We start from the raw sequence: 17055 nt of genomic DNA on the forward strand, positions 1-17055 counted from the left end.
GCTGGTGTAGCCTGAGACAACTGCAGTGTATGCACTGGCTTCCTGTTTTCCACTGGATACAGTTCAAGATTCTGCTATTGATCTATAAAATTCTCAGAAGCTTGGACTGTTTTCAACACACTCAAGAGATTGTCCAAGTATGTGCTGTTATGATCTCCTTGACCTACAAGTCGGAGTTTGAGGTAACCAACTGCATGCCAGTTGGGAACTGCTAAGCAATGGAAAATCGTCCATGGTATCTGTTGCACCCCCAGAGACTTGCTGGAGTGCAGCATCTTTTTCTGGTCAGCACAATTTATCTTTTTATTTATTTAAATTATTTCTATGCTATCTTTTCACCCAATTCAGGGTCCCCAAGGTAGAAAACATTTAAAAAATGTAACAAAACATTAAAACACTTCAGGCATTAAAAACATTTATACATACACACAAATAAAACATTATAAACATAAAAAATATAAACACATACACACAAACAAGGAGGAGAGCTAGTAAGAGTTAATGAGGGAATACCAAACGAAACAAACAAGTCTTCACCTGCTGGTGGAAGACAAGGATAGAGGAAGACAGATGGATCTCTCTGAGGAGGGAGTTCCAAAGTTTTGGTGCCACAGCTGAGAAGGCCTTTTTTTGGGTTGTCACGTGTCTGTCCTCGGATGGCGGGGCCTCCAAAGCTGAGCCTCTGAATGTGATTGGAGTGGGTGGATAGGTTCATATGGGAGTAGGAGGTCCCCAAGCTGTATAGAGCTTTAAAGCTCAATGCCAGCATATTGAATTGGGCCTGGAAGCAAATTGGGAACAAGTGCAGATGGAACAAAATTGGAGTGACTCGTTCAAGTCGGCATTCTGGCTGCCCATTCTGTACCAACTGTAGTTTCTGGACAGTTATTATTTATTTATTTCAAATTTCTATTCCGCCCTCGCCGCGAGCAGGCTCAAGGGCAGTCTTAGGGGCAGCCCTGTGTAGAGTGCATTGCGATAATCTAACCTAGATGTTACCAAGGTATGCACCAGTGTGGTAAGATCTTTCCTGCCCTGAAAGGGCCACAGCAGGCTCACTGGCCACTGCTCCTGGCTACCACTGCCACCTTTTTATCTAGCAGGAGGCCTGGATCCAGCAGCATCCCCAAGCTATGAACCTGCTCTTTTAGCAGGAGTGCACCCCATCCAGAGCAGGAGATACCCTTGTTCGTGGGTCAGGTCTTCTCCCCAATAGTAGCCATTTTGTTGAGATTAAGTTTCAGAAGATTATCCGTTCTCCCTTGCAGGTCTGGTTCAGATATAACACCAGATCATAGTTTGCTGCTACATGAATGAACTTGTGGGGAGACCCTCAGCATCGTGTTTCTTCCCCTGGGAATGAGTGATTTCTGCTTCCTAACTGACAAGCTATGGTTTGTGCTTTCCCTACAAAAAAGGTTTCCAAATCTCTGTCTGGCAGCATAGCTTGCAGAGAAAGCACAGCTGTTGCTTGTGAGTTCAGATGTAATGGCTAGTTACGGTTTGTCCCTTACGGTTTGTCATTTAATTGTCCCTTTCAGTAGGAAGATTTGGGCTTTTCCACTGCTTGCGCTGACATTTGGGAAGGGACCCCCAATGGAACTGAGGGCTTGTTTCCTCCTTGCTTGCCTTCAGGAATGCTCATAAGGTGGTTTTATTCTGGGAATTTTATGCCTCTCTTTATACTACTATTAGCGAATGATGAATGTAGTTACTGTAAACAGCCTTGATTCCACATTGACACAAAGGCAGTGTAAAATATTGAATAAAATAAACTCACTAGCTACCTTTGTGTGTGAAGGGTGGTGGTGGATGGAGCACTGATCCTTCCAGCTCATTCATGGGTTGCTACTATGTTGGGACCGTCACTTACTATAATGAAAACTCAACAAGTATTTTTTCTGTGTAATGGTCAACATTTGCGTGTGTGTAATTATGATTTTGTTTGGTTTTGATAGCTGCATTGTCACTTGCGGCAGTGATGGAGATGTCAGGATTTGGGAAAGTCTGGACGATGACGACCCCAAGTCCATTAATGTGGGAGAAAAGGCCTATTCGTTTGCTCTGAAGGTATTGTAGTCAAAGCGTTCTCATGAATGTCGTCATAGGCACCGTGGACGTACCCTGGATCTTCCAAAACAATTGCAGTATTTGTTTGTAAAAGTAAGATAGATACGGAATAGGTCTGCGTGTTAGGTAAGCACTTTGTAAAGGTTATAGAAAGTTTTTTCTATCATATTTGTAATCCATCTTAAGACCCAATGAGAAAGGCCGACTGTAAATGAAATCATAATCATCAACATAAACATCATCATCATCATCTTGCAGAAGTGGTTCAGCAATTTTTGAACACTCTAGTGGCTCTTGCTGCCCAAACTTATATCTCAACCTGCGAATAATCACCAACCTGGTTACTAGCCCCACCAGTATTTTATTGTGCAGTGAAAATTGCTTCCCTGAGTGACTAAGAATAAAAGTTTTTCTAAATTGAAGGGTTTTTTTTCTTTTAGGCTTATTTGTGTGTCACAAATAATTAACATAAAAATATGCAGGCAAGTGAAATAGTAAAAAATTTCACTGCTAGTAACTTTTTCTGTTTTTTTTGAGAAAGGCTGAATAGGCAAGCAGAGAGGGAATGCGTTAGCTGAGAGGAATCTCACATCTCGGTCATATCGTGCCATCTTTAGTTTTATTTCATGAGCAAATCATACTTTTAAAATCTAAGTGTAGTGTTCATTTCAATGTCCTTATAACTTTTAATCCGTTCTTTGCTTCTTGGTTGGATGGAAAAGCAGAATTGCAGCTATCACTAATAAAAATATTAACATTACAAATTTCACATTACAGATTTCACATGTTAGGCACTAGCAGATCTTTTCTGAAAAATATACTTGCACAGCATTAAAATGTTTTCTTGGGATTTAAGCTGTGCTCTTTTTTCAGATCTTAACATAATTTTCTTGTCTGCAAACTAACTTTTCTATGTTAAAACTGCAGTTTTTCTTAAAAGAATTTTATCTGTGAAACTTAATCAAGTCTGCCCTCTTGTGACTATGGCAAGTTAAGACAAGCCTGTTGAGACTGCTGTCTGAAGAAAAGCATCTTCTAAATCAGAAATACTCTCTCTGTGACTCACATAGAGCCATGTTCGCAATTAGCCAGATTTACTCCCATACCTGCACCTCATGGAGCAGTGGCTTCAAGGTGAAAACCACTTGCCACCCCAAGCCTCATTTTTCTGAAACATGGAGCAGGTGCAAAGTTGAGGAACGGTGCTCAGAAGAGCCACAAGTGGCATCTCAGAGAGCCACATGTGGCTCCCGAGCCACTGCATATCAGATCACTGTCTCAAATGTATCGAACAATTCATCTTTCACTAAAGGTTTAGTGACTTCTATTGTTTTTGTAGAATTCATTGGAAATCCATAGCAGCAAGAGCTCATGCATGCTTGCACATTATTTTATTCGCACTCATAGCAATCATGCAACCATCTTTCCATTCTGTCGAAGGCTTTCATGGCCGGAGAACGATGGTTGTTGTGGATTTTCCGGGCTGTATAACCGTGGTCTTGGCATTGTAGTTCCTGACGTTTCACCAGCAGCTGTGACTGGCATCTTCAGAGGTGAAGCACAGTGTCACTGTGACACTGAGAGATCTCTGTCTTTTGGTGCTACACCTCTGAAGATGCCAGTCTCAGCTTCTGGCAAAATGTTAGGAACTACAATGCCAAGACCACGGCTATGCAGCCCGGAAAATCCACAACAACCATCTTTCCATTCTATGTATTGTTGAAGGCTTTCACTGGCCAGAGAACGATGGTTGTTGTGGATTTTCCGGGCTGTATAACCGTGGTCTTGGCATTGTAGTTCCTGACGTTTCACCAGCAGCTGTGACTGGCATCTTCAGAGGTGAAGCACAGTGTCACTGTGACACTGAGAGATCTCTGTCTTTTGGTGCTACACCTCTGAAGATGCCAGTCTCAGCTTCTGGCTAAATGTTAGGAACTACAATGCCAAGACCACGGCTATACAGCCCGGAAAATCCACAACAACCATCTTTCCATTCTATGTATTGTTGAAGGCTTTCACTGGCCAGAGAACGATGGTTGTTGTGGATTTTCCGGGCTGTATAGCCGTGGACTTGGCATTGTAGTTCCTGACGTTTCGCCAGCAGCTGTGACTGGCATCTTCAGAGGTGTAGCACCAAAAGACAGAGATCTCTCAGTGTCACAGTGTGGAAAAGAAGTTGGCAGGTAATTTATATCTACTCAGGAAGGTAGGGTTGGGCTGAGTCATCCTGTAAGAGTTTCCCAGGGTGTGGAATGCTAATGGAGGGAGGCTTCACTGTATCCTGAGGAGGTTCTTTTGCATATGGATTGGTGCTTGATATGCTAATCTTCTCTGCAGGGCTATTGTGGGGTATAGAGTGTTTTGTTAGCCTGGTGTTTTTCAGGACTAGAAACCATGCTCTATTCATTCTTAAAGTCTCTTCTTTCCTGTTGAAATTGTGCTTATGAATTTCAATGGCTTCCCTGTGCAGTCTGACGAAGTAGTTGGAAGTGTTGTCCAGTATTTTGGTGTCCTGGAATAGGATACCGTGTCCTGTTTGAGTTAGGCTATGTTCAGCCACTGCTGATTTTTCCGGATGGCCGTCAACAGCCTGCCAACATCTTCTCCACACTGTGACACTGAGAGATCTCTGTCTTTTGGTGCTACACCTCTGAAGATGCCAGTCACGGCTTCTGGCAAAACATCAGGAACTACAATGCCAAGACCATGGCTATACAGCCCGGAAAATCCACAACAACCATCTTTCCATTCTGTTTTTTACTCTGTCTTGTATTGTGTCATTCAGTGTTTCTCCAATGTTTCTCCAGTTTCTCCAGTTATCTGCAGTTTAGATGTAGGCAGGGTTTAGTAATTCATTTGCTACTTTATTTTTTTATATTTACGTTACTCATAGTCTGCCTTTCATTCTGAGACTCTAAATTGAATTAAACAGTGTAGGTCAATACAATCAAACTTTCAAAAACAATGCAATGGCTATGGATTGCAGAAATTTCTGTACAAGCAGAATCTGATGTAGAACTGAAAAACGACGCTGAAACAAAGCATTTGCATTTAACATGGCATATTAAACAATGCAGAACTTCTCAGTCGGTACACAGTAATATAATTTACCAAGCATCTGTCTGTTCTGTTTCCTTACACTACAGCCCTCATATCTGTGTAAGAAAACCTTCTGGAATAATTCAGTTTTGCGTACCTCTCCTAACCTCATCAGGCAGGCCAAAACCTCCTCCACTATTGCTTCTGCCCCAGGCAGCTGGCATTCCAAAGTATACTTTCTCTGAACGTGGAGTTCCCATTCAGCCATCTTGGCTAATACTCAGTGATGAACAAACCCTCTCTGCATTTGTCTAGTTTGTTTTTGAAGCCATCTAAGCTAATGGCCACCACCCTATTGAGTGGAGCAATCTCCGTGAGTTAATATGTATTTTTTTATTTGCAGAATGGAAGGTTGATTACCGCAGTATCTAACAATACTGTCCAGATCCATACGTTCCCGGAGGGTGTTCCAGATGGTATCCTGACTCGCTTCACTATGAATGCAAACCATGTGACTTTCAATGCCGATGGGAGCAGAGTCGCTGCTGGATCCAGGTAGTTTGACCCAGAAAAGTTGCTGTAGCATAGTGGTTGTTGGTTTGCAAATCAGCACTCTGCTGGTTCAAATCCCTCCACTGCTATGAGCTCAGCAAGTGACCTTGAGTAAGCTACTTCTCTGAGCCTCAACTCCTCAGCTGTATTGTGGGGGTAATTATAACATTGACTTTCAAGGCATATGCTGCTTTAGCATAAGTGGTTCAGCTGCGAATCAGCACTCTGCTGGTTCGACTCCCACTACTGGCCATGAGCTCAGGAGCTGGCCTTGGATAAGCCACTCCTCTCAGCTCCAGCTCCCCAGCTGTATTGTGGGGATAATTATAACATTGACTTTCAAGGCATATGCTGCTTTAGCATAAGTGGTTCAGCTGCGAATCAGCACTCTGCTGGTTCGACTCCCACTACTGGCCATGAGCTCAGGAGCTGGCCTTGGATAAGCCACTCCTCTCAGCTCCAGCTCCCCAGCTGTATTGTGGGGATAATTATAACACTGACTTTCAAGGCATATGCTGCTTTAGCATAAGTGGTTCAGCTGCGAATCAGCACTCTGCTGGTTCGACTCCCACTACTGGCCATGAGCTCAGCAGGTGGCCTTGGGTAAGCCACTCCTCTCAGCTCCAGCTCCCCAGCTGTATTGTGGGGATAATTATAACATTGACTTTCAAGGCATATGCTGCTTTAGCATAAGTGGTTCAGCTGCGAATCAGCACTCTGCTGGTTCGACTCTTACTACTGCCATGAGCTCAGCAGGTGGCCTTGGGTAAGCCACTCCTCTCAGCTCCAGCTCCCCAGCTGTATTGTGGGGATAATTATAACACGGACTTTGTTCACCACTCTGAATGGGTCTAGAAGAGCAGGATATATGCACAGTTAATTTTATTAGTATTATTAAGTGTGAGGTGGAAGTATATACATTTTTGCATTATGAACGTGGAACGCAGGCATTCTCTTTGGATGGAAGCAGTGATGTGGGACAAAACATTTTCCTGAAAATGTTTTGATGCTGTATTTTTCCATGTAAAATGTTCCACCCCACAAATGTAAACACAGTCTTTGTTTTTTTCAGAGCTTACAAATCAGTCAAATTAGATGGGCGAAATGTGGAATATGAAGCATGGACAAAACCTCAGTGCTTGTACATAGTCCAGGCTTGTACAGGGTATATTTGCCATAGGTTGTTAACATTGTTTAAATACTTTATTTAAATTTGAATTGGATAATTTTCTGGTTCAGATTTTCCTGGACAACTGAAATCACTGGATGGAGCGTCCTTTAAATGTGGGGTAAACATTCTGTTTACATAAAATAGGAGAAGCTTGCATGGTCTTCTGAGTGAGAATGTTAAACTTTGGGGGAAATGTGGACACACGGCGAGTGAGCTCTCTACAGGTCTTTGATGATCCCTTTAAGAAATAATAATAATAAATTTATAGTCCGCCTTTCTCATTGAGATGCAAGCTGGATTTCACAAGGCAAGTGAAAAATGAAACACGCAAGTGGAATCTGCAGAACAATCCTATTCAGCCAGAGCTCTTTCTTCGCTCTTGCACCTATTTTCCAGCCTCCAAATGTGTTGAAGCAGATTTGTCTCGACAGTTTTCTCTCTTTTCTTTAGCACTTTACTGAGTGTCAGAAGGCAGACTTGAAAGCGGCTGGCTTCCTGCAGCGGCCTGTACTGCGGATCTTTCAGCTGCTGCTCTTGTTATTGCTGAATTCCGGCTGATAAAGAGTTCTTAACGTTACTTTAAATGACATCAGTTTGTTCTAGGCTGCTTTGAACACCCCCAGTGCTTGAAAAACAATTTGCAAAATGTTAAAAATAAAGAAATATAGGGGGGGGGGATATGACCTTCAGTGACCTTTTCTTGCTAAGTATGTACCTACGTAGCAGCACCCATTTGCAGGGAATGAGGGAGAGGTGTAATTAAAAACGACAGCCCTAATCGTAGCTTTACTTTTGTCAGCTAACAAAAACCCCGGAATTGATGCTGAGAAGAACAGGAACGGTTGTGGCTTCTGCCTGTGCAAGCCCACTGCAGCATATGTTCTGTGTCTCTTTGGTTTACACCCCCACCCCAGTGTACCCCCCTCCCCGATTAAATTTCTTCACTGGCTGAAAATAACTCTCCGCTTAAGAATATTACCATGTGTTCTTAACCATTGACTACTTCCATCAGCACTATTCATCTCAAAAACTGGCAAATCCTTCCCTGAACATCTGCCCTACTCTTCCATGTGTCCTAGGCCGTGCTTTTCCATTCAGAAATGAATTTGTTACTGCTCTTGCTGCGATGATCTGGTATCTCAGTTTGCTGCCGTGGCTATAATGTCCCTGCTTTTAGCATCTGTGTTAAGAGGAGCCTGTTGTGTTAGCTCGTTTTGATCAGCAATTAAAGTCCGTACGAATTAATCTTGGAAGTGCAGAGATTTGACTGAGGTGAACTTGAAAGCCCTTTGAACTCTGTGGTTTGTCTGTGCAGGGATAATGGGTTGATTGCAAAAGCCTCTGACCAGAGGTAACTTTTAAAAAGCATGACACTGATTGTGGTGCCTTTTGTTGTTTAATATTTTATATGGAGGAAATTCAGTAAAATGAGATTCTTCTACTGTGTAAAGATGCTGTTGACATTGCTGTGTTTCTTTGTAGTGACTTTTTGGTGAAGATTGTGGAGGTGACTGACAGCAGCCAGCAAAAAACATTTCGAGGACATGATGCGCCTGTTTTAAGCGTGTCATTTGACCCAAAGGATGTTTTTCTGGTAATATGCTCTCCTATAATTATTTCTCTTCAGCGTTTTCATTTCTCTCCAGTAATGTGATGATTGTAAACATTTCCATTTCCGTACCTTGTATGTAGCATTACGTGGCATTGAGTCTGGGGCACCTTGTCATAGCCATCGATCCATTCCAACCTGCTAACTGAGGATTGGTGGCTTTGCCATCTTAGTTTTACCTAGCAAGTAATTTGTTTTTTGAATACATGGGAAGAGAGTAGGAGGCTGGCGCTCTTGAACAGCTCCATTCTGCTCGCCAGACTACAATTCACAGGATGACAATTAAGTCTCATAAAACTGATATAAATTTATAATGTAGAGACACCCCTTGAAAACAAGATTTCACTTGGTAAATATGGGGCTGCTTTCAAATGAAATATTCGCTGCACAACGCTGATCTTGCAGAGTTGCCCCGTAAATAGTAACATGTCAAGAAATAAAACATTATGTGAGAATCAGTTCTGTTTTACTGGCTGAGCAAGGACTTGGTAGGGAGTCACAGTAAATTGAGTCTTCCGAATGGATTTAGAACCCATTCGGCTGCTAAGCCAACATATGTTTACTGTAGTTTCCGAATCTGAACAGCTGTATATCACAGAATCTGGGAAGACACTTCTTTTGTTGTGAGAGGAACGGTTACTACGTGCTCTCTCTGCCTTCCTAGTCTCCGGATTGATCTGTTAATTGCAGGTAGATTTGTTGTTAAGTAACCTGAAAATATATGTGGTATTTGAAGATTTCCTATTGTTGACATTGTAAGATCCTTTGAGTCCTCATTGAGCAGAAAAAAATGGGATAAAAAGTGCCCTGTTTGTTCATTTATTTATTTATACCTCCAAAACTTTATTTCTGCTATCAGATTTTCACTCATTTTTGTTGTACACAGAGACAAGTTGCAGTGGGAGGGTCAGGTCGTTTCCCTCAACTGTTGTGTAGATTTCTTCTGTGATTCTGTAGGTTTGTTCATTGAGGAGGAGATTTCAGGGTCTTTTTCCAAGCTAGAATTTTTGCTCTCCTTAAATCAAAAGCTAGGCTTTCATAGACTTTAATAAATGTTAAACACGCCCTCTTATTAAACATAGCAGTTCTGGATTAATGAGAACTTCTTGTGTTTTTTGACCAGGACAGCTTCTGGGTAGGAAAAGAAAGATGATTGTGGTAAATGCTTCTGGTGCTCCCAGCTAGTGTATCCAGAGCATGGAAATGACACTTCCTCTCTTTCAAAGCATAGTATGGAATAGATGGGAAAACCTGATTCTGTCCCTCTTACTTAAGTTGTGAAGGTAGGCTGTTGTGTTAGTGTCATACCCTATTGGATAATAGCTGTGACATCTGAGGAATGTCACAAATTCTTATTGTGTGTACCTGGTCACTTCAGAACATTGCTTAGCTCTAGTGTTGCGCCTTAAAGAAATCCCAAACTTTTGGAGGTTGCACACCCATCCCTTTTGTTTCTGATGTATTCTTTTTACAGTCTGGGAAACAAAAGGCCACTTCTTCGAGCAGCAAAATTAGCCCTACTTTCTGTTACGTGGGCAAAAGAATATGAAGCTATGGGGAATAAATGGGGCTAACAGGAGTAAAGGGGAACAGATGTTATCCCCTTGCAGGAAGGATAATATCTGGAAAGGCTGATTTATTGATTGAAACAGTAGTTCAGAGATGCACGAACGTTCAAGATTGAGTAAGGTCTTCTGTAAGGAAGTTCAAAGCATAAAAAGTGGCATAGATTCCTGCACGTCTGTTTCAGGGTTCACTGCTGATGGTTTTTACAGCAAAATCCTCATGTGTTTATTAGATTTTTCTCTTGACCAGCGAGGCATGTTTCAAGTTAGACGTCTGCCAGCATTTGAATCGGTTAGCAAATGTCAAACCTACCAACCACTGTGCTATTTTAAACTAGTAATGTCGTCGTAATTGCTGGCTCTTTAAAAATGTTCTCTTCTGCAGGCATCAGCAAGCTGCGATGGGTCTGTCAGAGTGTGGAAAATCGCAGAGCAGGTAAAATGCCAGCTTCTTGGAATCAGATCTAGAAATTTCACATGAAAGGTGCTTAAATAGCTTTTTAAATTTTCTCGTATCACAGCAGTGAACTCGCACCAGTCTGCTAACGTTTTTGTGCTCTTAGAAGTCTCACCCCCTGCTCTTTTATACTGCAGTAGGAACTAGGCTGCCAGCAGGGAGTGTTTCTTTATGGCAAAATGATGACAGGAAACCAGTAATGAGCATTCAGAGTACTGCGTGCTCGTAGGTGCGCATATCAACCAGATTGTTCAGATTAAACATTCCGATTTCCAAGAATAACCATTTGAAATAAAAATGGCTGTCACGTGTCGTTTTCAATAATGCACTTTCACAAGTTTCTGAGAAACTGTTGAGATAAGGGAGGAAATGTTCTTTGCTCTGCTTTATGAAGTATCTGATCCTTTCCCTTTGGCATGCTCAGATGGAAATAAAGTTTTCAGATGTGTGTGAAGTTTGAGTTCATGCTCAAGGTTGACTCTAAGTCAGAGTTTCTCTTGGACTCTAATTCTAACTCAGAATGTCCCCAGTCAAAGAATATTCTATTTGTGTGTATCTCTGAATGCTTCTATGAAGACCATTAACACACATTTTATTAGCAGCTAAATATGGCTAAATCACATGTGCCCTTTTTTTCTTACCTGACAGTAAGATTTTTAGTTTCCGCTGTTCTGAAATGTTCTGTAGCCAGTCAGTCCAGGGAATAATTTAACAGGAGCAGCTAAAAAGGATATGGCAGTTGAGTGAACTTCATTTTTACAGTAACTTCAGCAGCTTTTGGCAGAGGGGGCTGTTTACTAAAATGGCCCTTCATCTCAGCAGAAAGTAGCACATTACATCTGAGTAACAGGAAAGAGCAACGATACTTCGGAACTGTTAGATCAAGTATTTAGACGGTTTGAACATTTTCTAATAAGATTGGATGTAAATCCAGAGCCAGTTTGGTGTAGTGGTTAAGAGCGGCAGGACTCTAATCTGGAGAGCCGGGTTTGATTCCCCACTCCTCCACTTGAAGCCAGCTGGGTGACCTTGGGCGAGTCACAGCTCTCTCAGAGCTCTCTCAGCCCCACCCACCTCACAGGGTGATTGTTGTGGGGTAATAATAACACTTTGTAAACCGCTCTGAGTGGGCATTAAGTTGTCCTGAAGGGCGGTATATAAATCGAATGTTATTATGTTATTATTAAATGGAGCGTTGCCAATCTGCTTGAAGTTTTAACACAGTCCGATCTTTCTTAAGTAATGGATTTTGCTCAGTTAACAGGATTTTTTTCAGTAAGCCTCTGAAATTCAAGTTCAACCGTTGATTTTATGTATACTGCGCTGATAGCATTGTTGTTAATTGTGTTATCTGCCTTAAGTCTTTGTGGAAGAGGTGGACTATAACGAAGTATAAATTAAAATGGCTGAAGGAGATAAGAGTATGGCTTTTCTGTGTCCAAACCACTTACTTCAGCATTGCTTACTTCTATTGGTACAGTTGTGAAGAGGTTTACACTGCAGCTGCCTCTTGCATCTTTTAAGCCTTTCTTCAAAAGGGAGTGTACCAAATTAGATCACTGCTGTTAACGTGCTTTTGCTTCCAGATCTGTGAGAAAAGCTGGCCATTGCTGCAGAAGTGTAACGATGTGGTAACTGCAAAATCAATATGCAGACTCGCCTGGCAGCCAAAACAAGGAAAGGCAAGTAACAAGTTCTGTGTTTGTCTTGCCTCCTGTCGCATTTTTAATTCCGCATTTCTTCCGAAAAGTTCAGGGCAAAATACAAAGTCCTCTCCCCCGGCCTGATGAGGAAGGTTGGGCTGAGAGATGGCTCGACCAGCCCAAAGTCATCCAATGAGCTTCATATTAGAGGGGGCGGATTTGAACTCGGGTCTCTCACTTCTTAGCCTGATGACCTCTACACTACACTGGCTGACTCTCTTTTAATCATCTCTCATGTGGCTATATATGTGGTCTGGAGCACCCCTGCCGTTGCACACGCTGCTTCCCCTCTGCCGTTGCCCCCTCCTGATGCCACTTGGCAATAGAGGAACAAGGAGTGGAGGTTTAGAAGCACAGGTTGGCCAGTAAGGTGCCAGTCTCGCCTCTGTAGGACAGTGACACAACCCTGTCCTACTCAGAGGCGGTGTTACATGGGGTGGGACAAGAGGGCATAATATTTTTGTCTAGGTACTACACATCAGTGATTTGACTTTAGGGATGGCTGAAATAACTTCCTGTAGTTTTCCCCTCTTGCACAAAATCTGTCCCAGAATCCAAAAGCCCGGCAGTGATTCTGATCCAGAGGAGGAGATTGCTCAGCTGGATGACTTGGGGTCCAGTCTGGGAAAGATTGCTGCAGAGGAAGATAATTCAGCTTCTTGCTGTTGCTTTCATGCCTGACCTCTATCACATCTCAAATTGCCTAAGGCCCTTCCCTCCCCTTTAATTTCCTTGCCCAAAGGACTGAGGGTGCAGCTAGAGGCCACCTAACGAAGCTAGGGCACCGTGCTGCCAGGCAAGGTAACTGCCCCTTCTTGATAAATGCGCAGACAGGGCACAGGGGATGGTCCCTCAGTTAGGCTGTTGCACTTTTTAGGTGCTCAGCTGAGCTCATCCCTCTATCTAAGCATCTTCCATTGTTCCTGAGAGTTTGCACAGGGAGCTGTCCTAGACCCTCTGCTCTGCCTGCCCTGGCCTTTGCTGCCTGGTTCAGACTCCCACTTGTACATCAGGCACTCGGAGGCCATGCGCAGCTCCTTGCAGTCGTAGAGCTTGGCTGGAACAGGACAAGATGCTTATAAAGCATTCCTTATTTCATATCTACTCCTGGGCCTGTTAGGGGTTCTTTCCTGAATAAAATGAAGTGGTGTCAGGGCTTGTTTGTGCTCAAAAACAGAACCTTATTATTATTATTTTTTAAAAAATGTGATTTCACTCCTGAACAGTTGCTGGCCGTCCCAGTAGAGAAAGTTGTGAAGCTGTACAGGAGGGAAACATGGGAGCATCAGTCTGATTTGTCGGATAACTTCATCACACAGGTGGGCGTCCTCTGTTGTTGAGCTGGTGTGTGTGTGAGAGAGAGAGAGAGAAAGAGGGAGAAGGAGGGGGATGGTGGTAGGTTGTGGGTAGAGAGAACTGTGATTTTTTGTAGCCGTTGGTTAGAGGCGTGAAGCATCCTTGGCATGCGGGAACTCTCCTGGGATCTGTTGCGGGATCATCACTTTTGCTGCCTCCTGTAGCTCTCAGTATGTTCTGTGAACACTTGTAAATACTTATTTCAAATATGGTGTATTTGAAATAAATATTTACAAGTGTTCACAGAACATACTGACTGGTGCTCCGTCAGCCGGATGAAGATCCGTTTTGTAGTTGTTTCACTGGACTACTTGCTGCGTGGGAGAAGCAGGGAACGCATAACAATAAAACAAAACAGGCTGTTAATGGGGCATTAATATTCTTTAAAATATTTGAGATGTGCAGTAGTTTGGTGGAACATGCAGAAGTGGTTGCGTGGCTTGGTTAGTCTGTCAGAGCAAAATAAAACGAAAGACCAGTGGCACTTTTAAGGACTAACATTTATTTCATGAAATAAATAAACGTTGTCATCTTTAAGGTGCCACCAGACTTTTGTTTCATATGGAAGGTGGGTGATGATAAATGATAAATGAAAACAACGTATTAGCAACTTCTCTCACTTGTCCCATCTTTCGGTTTTCCCAAAAACACTCAGTGGAAGTGCTCTCTGTTTTCACAAAAGAGATGCCGCAGGCCCAGAAACAGGATGCTGACATTGAAAGTGAGATGTTTCAAAGTGTCCCGCGGCCAATGATGTGTGTGTGTTTGTCTCTCCCTCACAGCCCCTCAATGTCGTTGCCTGGTCTCCCTGTGGGCAGTTTGTGGCAGCTGGAAGTGTCGGAGGCTGTATAGTCATTTGGAAAGCGGATACCCAGGACTGCCTGGAAAGGTGCCAATTGCTTTCAGTGTTTTGCATTAAAATGACTACCACAGAGTAAAAAATGCATGGGAGCCACTGGTCTTTGAAATGAGCATCTGGTCGCCTCAGTGATTTAGCAGAGAGAGAGCAGAGTCTTATTTTTGTTGGTAGACAAGCTTTGACTTGTATCTGTTACGAACTTTTGAGCTGTCAGCACACCTCTAAGGGACTCCGCCTTTTCACATTGACGAGTAACGAGGAGATGAGATGCAAACCGTAAGGGCACCAGAACAAAATTTTCAGTAGCGGTCGACAAACCTCACTTGGGTTCCTGCCTTGTACTTCAGGGCACAAATGGGGTGTAGAGCGCTGGTTTCAAAACCCTGCATAGCCACGAAGCCCCAGCCACTTTTAACCTATTGCTCCAGGTTCTTGTAAGGACAGAATGGAGCAACTCCTTAAACGACGGGCCTGCTGCCAACGTAATTGACTACAAAGGAATAATACAGTCCGTTTGGAATTGCCCAAAGGGGTAGTCACAGGTGTCGTCAAAGCCAGTTGGGCACTGTATCCTGCAACGATGTGTGTCAGTAAAAGGCAGCTTTACTCACACCCCTCCACCCCCATTCCCTTCACACATGCAGCAGTGGCACCACATGCGGCCTGCATCCACCCCCGGCCCTCACTGCTGCCTAGAGGCGGGAGCATCCGGCATTCCTTCCCTCCTCATTCCCTAGGCTTCTTTAAACACAGCGTGGCAACCTCTGCATGCCCAGTAGGGCTTTCCAAACTCTCAGCTTCTATGAGAGTGAGATCCCTGTTGGTCAAGTGCAGCTTGGCACACTATTGAAAGATGCCTGGAGGAGCATTGGCTGTTCAAGCTACTGGGCATGGGGTGAGGGTGGGACTGAGGCAGAGAAGGCAGCAGCGAAAAGGACACGGTGTTGGTGGTTGCTACAGCAGGACTCTACTTTCACTAAGTATTATCTGTTACTTCACTGCATTATATTTCTACAAACAGAAATAGAAATTGTAGCTTGGTTTCAGATTTCTCTAATCTTACTCCTATTACATTGTTTATTAGAGCCAGAGGAGTTAGCCGTGTTAGTCTGCAGTAGCAAAATAGAAAAGAGTCCAGTAGTACCTTTAAGACTAACCAACTTTATTGTAGCGTAAGCTTTTGAGAACCACAGCTCTCTTCATCAGATGCATCTGACAAAGAGAACTGTGGTTCTTGAAAGCTTATGCTACAGTAAAGTTGGTTAAGTCTTAAAGGTGCTACTGGACCCTTTTCTATATTGTTTATTAGATGTCTGATAGTCCTATTGATTGTACTGACTTACGTTATATAATCTGCTTGGAGTCTCAGTGAGAAATGTGGACTAAAAATAACATAAATAAATTGTAGAGCCAACCAGGCAGGCCTCCCTTCCCACCCATCAAGAAGTTTTTCATCTGTGCAGACTGCATAGAACCCAGAGTTGTAATCAGCCATGTGGGCTAGTGGTTGTCTTCTAGCATAATGATTATATGCACGTTGTCAGAGCGAACTGGATAGACTTTAGCAATCCTAATTCCCTTGAGAATCAAGAAGAAATGTTCTTAGCCATTTTGGATTTAAAAGAGGGACGCAGCATCCTGATAAGACTTGATATGCTCAGATGGATCAGTGCATCTGACAATGGTGTTTTGTTTTCTCACAAAGTGAAAAATAATTGCTTTATTAAAATATAACTTAGCATACAGCTGTATTAGGACTGATACTTAGCCTCAGTACAATGATTCTGGACTTGTTTGGTTTCCATTGTTACATCTGTAGAGCCCTAATAGTTAAAATTAAGACAGGCTTGTCAAAAAATGCAGTACTTCCATTGAGAGAGATCAAGATGGGTAGCTGTGTAAGTCTATCTGTAGCAGTAGAAAAGAGCAAGAGTCCAGTAGCATGTATAAGGCTAACAAGAATAACAACAACAACATCCGATTTATATACCACCCTTCAGGACAACTTAACACCCACTCAGAGCAGTTTACAAAGTATGCCATTATTATCCCCACAACAATCACCCTGTGAGGTGGGTGGGGCTGAGAGAGCTCTGAAAGAGCTGTGACTGAGCCAAGGTCACCCTGCTGGCTTCAAGCAGAGGAGTGGGGAATCAAACCCGGCTCTCCAGATTAGAGTCTTGCCGTTCTTAACCACTACACCAAACTGGCTCACAGCTCATGAAAGCTCACACTCTGCCACAAATTTTGTTAGTCTTATAGGTGCTACTAGACTCTTGCTCTTTTCTAATGCTTCATTGCATTCCATCCTTTGGCTGGCCCTAATTCTCTGTCCCATCTGTCTCTTCCTGAAGCAACAGTTTCACAGCATTCAGGGTTTTTTAATGTATCCCTGAAGGATTGTGTAGAAAACATACATTTGCTTTTGTTTGTTTGTTTTAAGGGTAAAGCATGAAAAAGGCTACACCATCTGTGGGCTGGCATGGCACCCAAAAGCCAGTCAGGTAGCTTATACAGACTCGGAAGGCAATCTGGGACTGCTTGAGAACGTTGGTGGTATAGATGGAAAGAAGTCAAACAGCAAGGTAGCACAAATTAGAAGCTTTGGGGGGGCTTTTTCCTGTATCCTTTTCAAGCATGAGCAATATTGCTCATCTGGTTGCAGCCTGGTTTG

The 17055-nt window shown here is 43.0% G+C and overlaps 1 protein-coding gene across 1 annotated transcript in view; it reads left to right on the forward strand.

Moving 5' to 3' along the window:
• The window catches only part of WDHD1 (WD repeat and HMG-box DNA binding protein 1), a 42680-nt gene that overhangs the window by 1596 nt on the left and 24029 nt on the right, over positions 1-17055 (forward strand). Inside the window, exons 2-9 of the mRNA XM_054971710.1 lie at positions 1959-2070; positions 5513-5664; positions 8315-8426; positions 10392-10442; positions 12050-12145; positions 13393-13485; positions 14305-14411; positions 16825-16966. Of these exons, the coding sequence (XP_054827685.1) occupies positions 1959-2070; positions 5513-5664; positions 8315-8426; positions 10392-10442; positions 12050-12145; positions 13393-13485; positions 14305-14411; positions 16825-16966 (865 nt within the window). The remainder of the gene's footprint in view (positions 1-1958; positions 2071-5512; positions 5665-8314; positions 8427-10391; positions 10443-12049; positions 12146-13392; positions 13486-14304; positions 14412-16824; positions 16967-17055) is intronic.

The sequence above is a fragment of the Eublepharis macularius genome, chromosome 2 (genome assembly GCF_028583425.1).
Source record: "Eublepharis macularius isolate TG4126 chromosome 2, MPM_Emac_v1.0, whole genome shotgun sequence".
NCBI classification, from domain to species: Eukaryota; Metazoa; Chordata; class Lepidosauria; order Squamata; family Eublepharidae; genus Eublepharis; species Eublepharis macularius.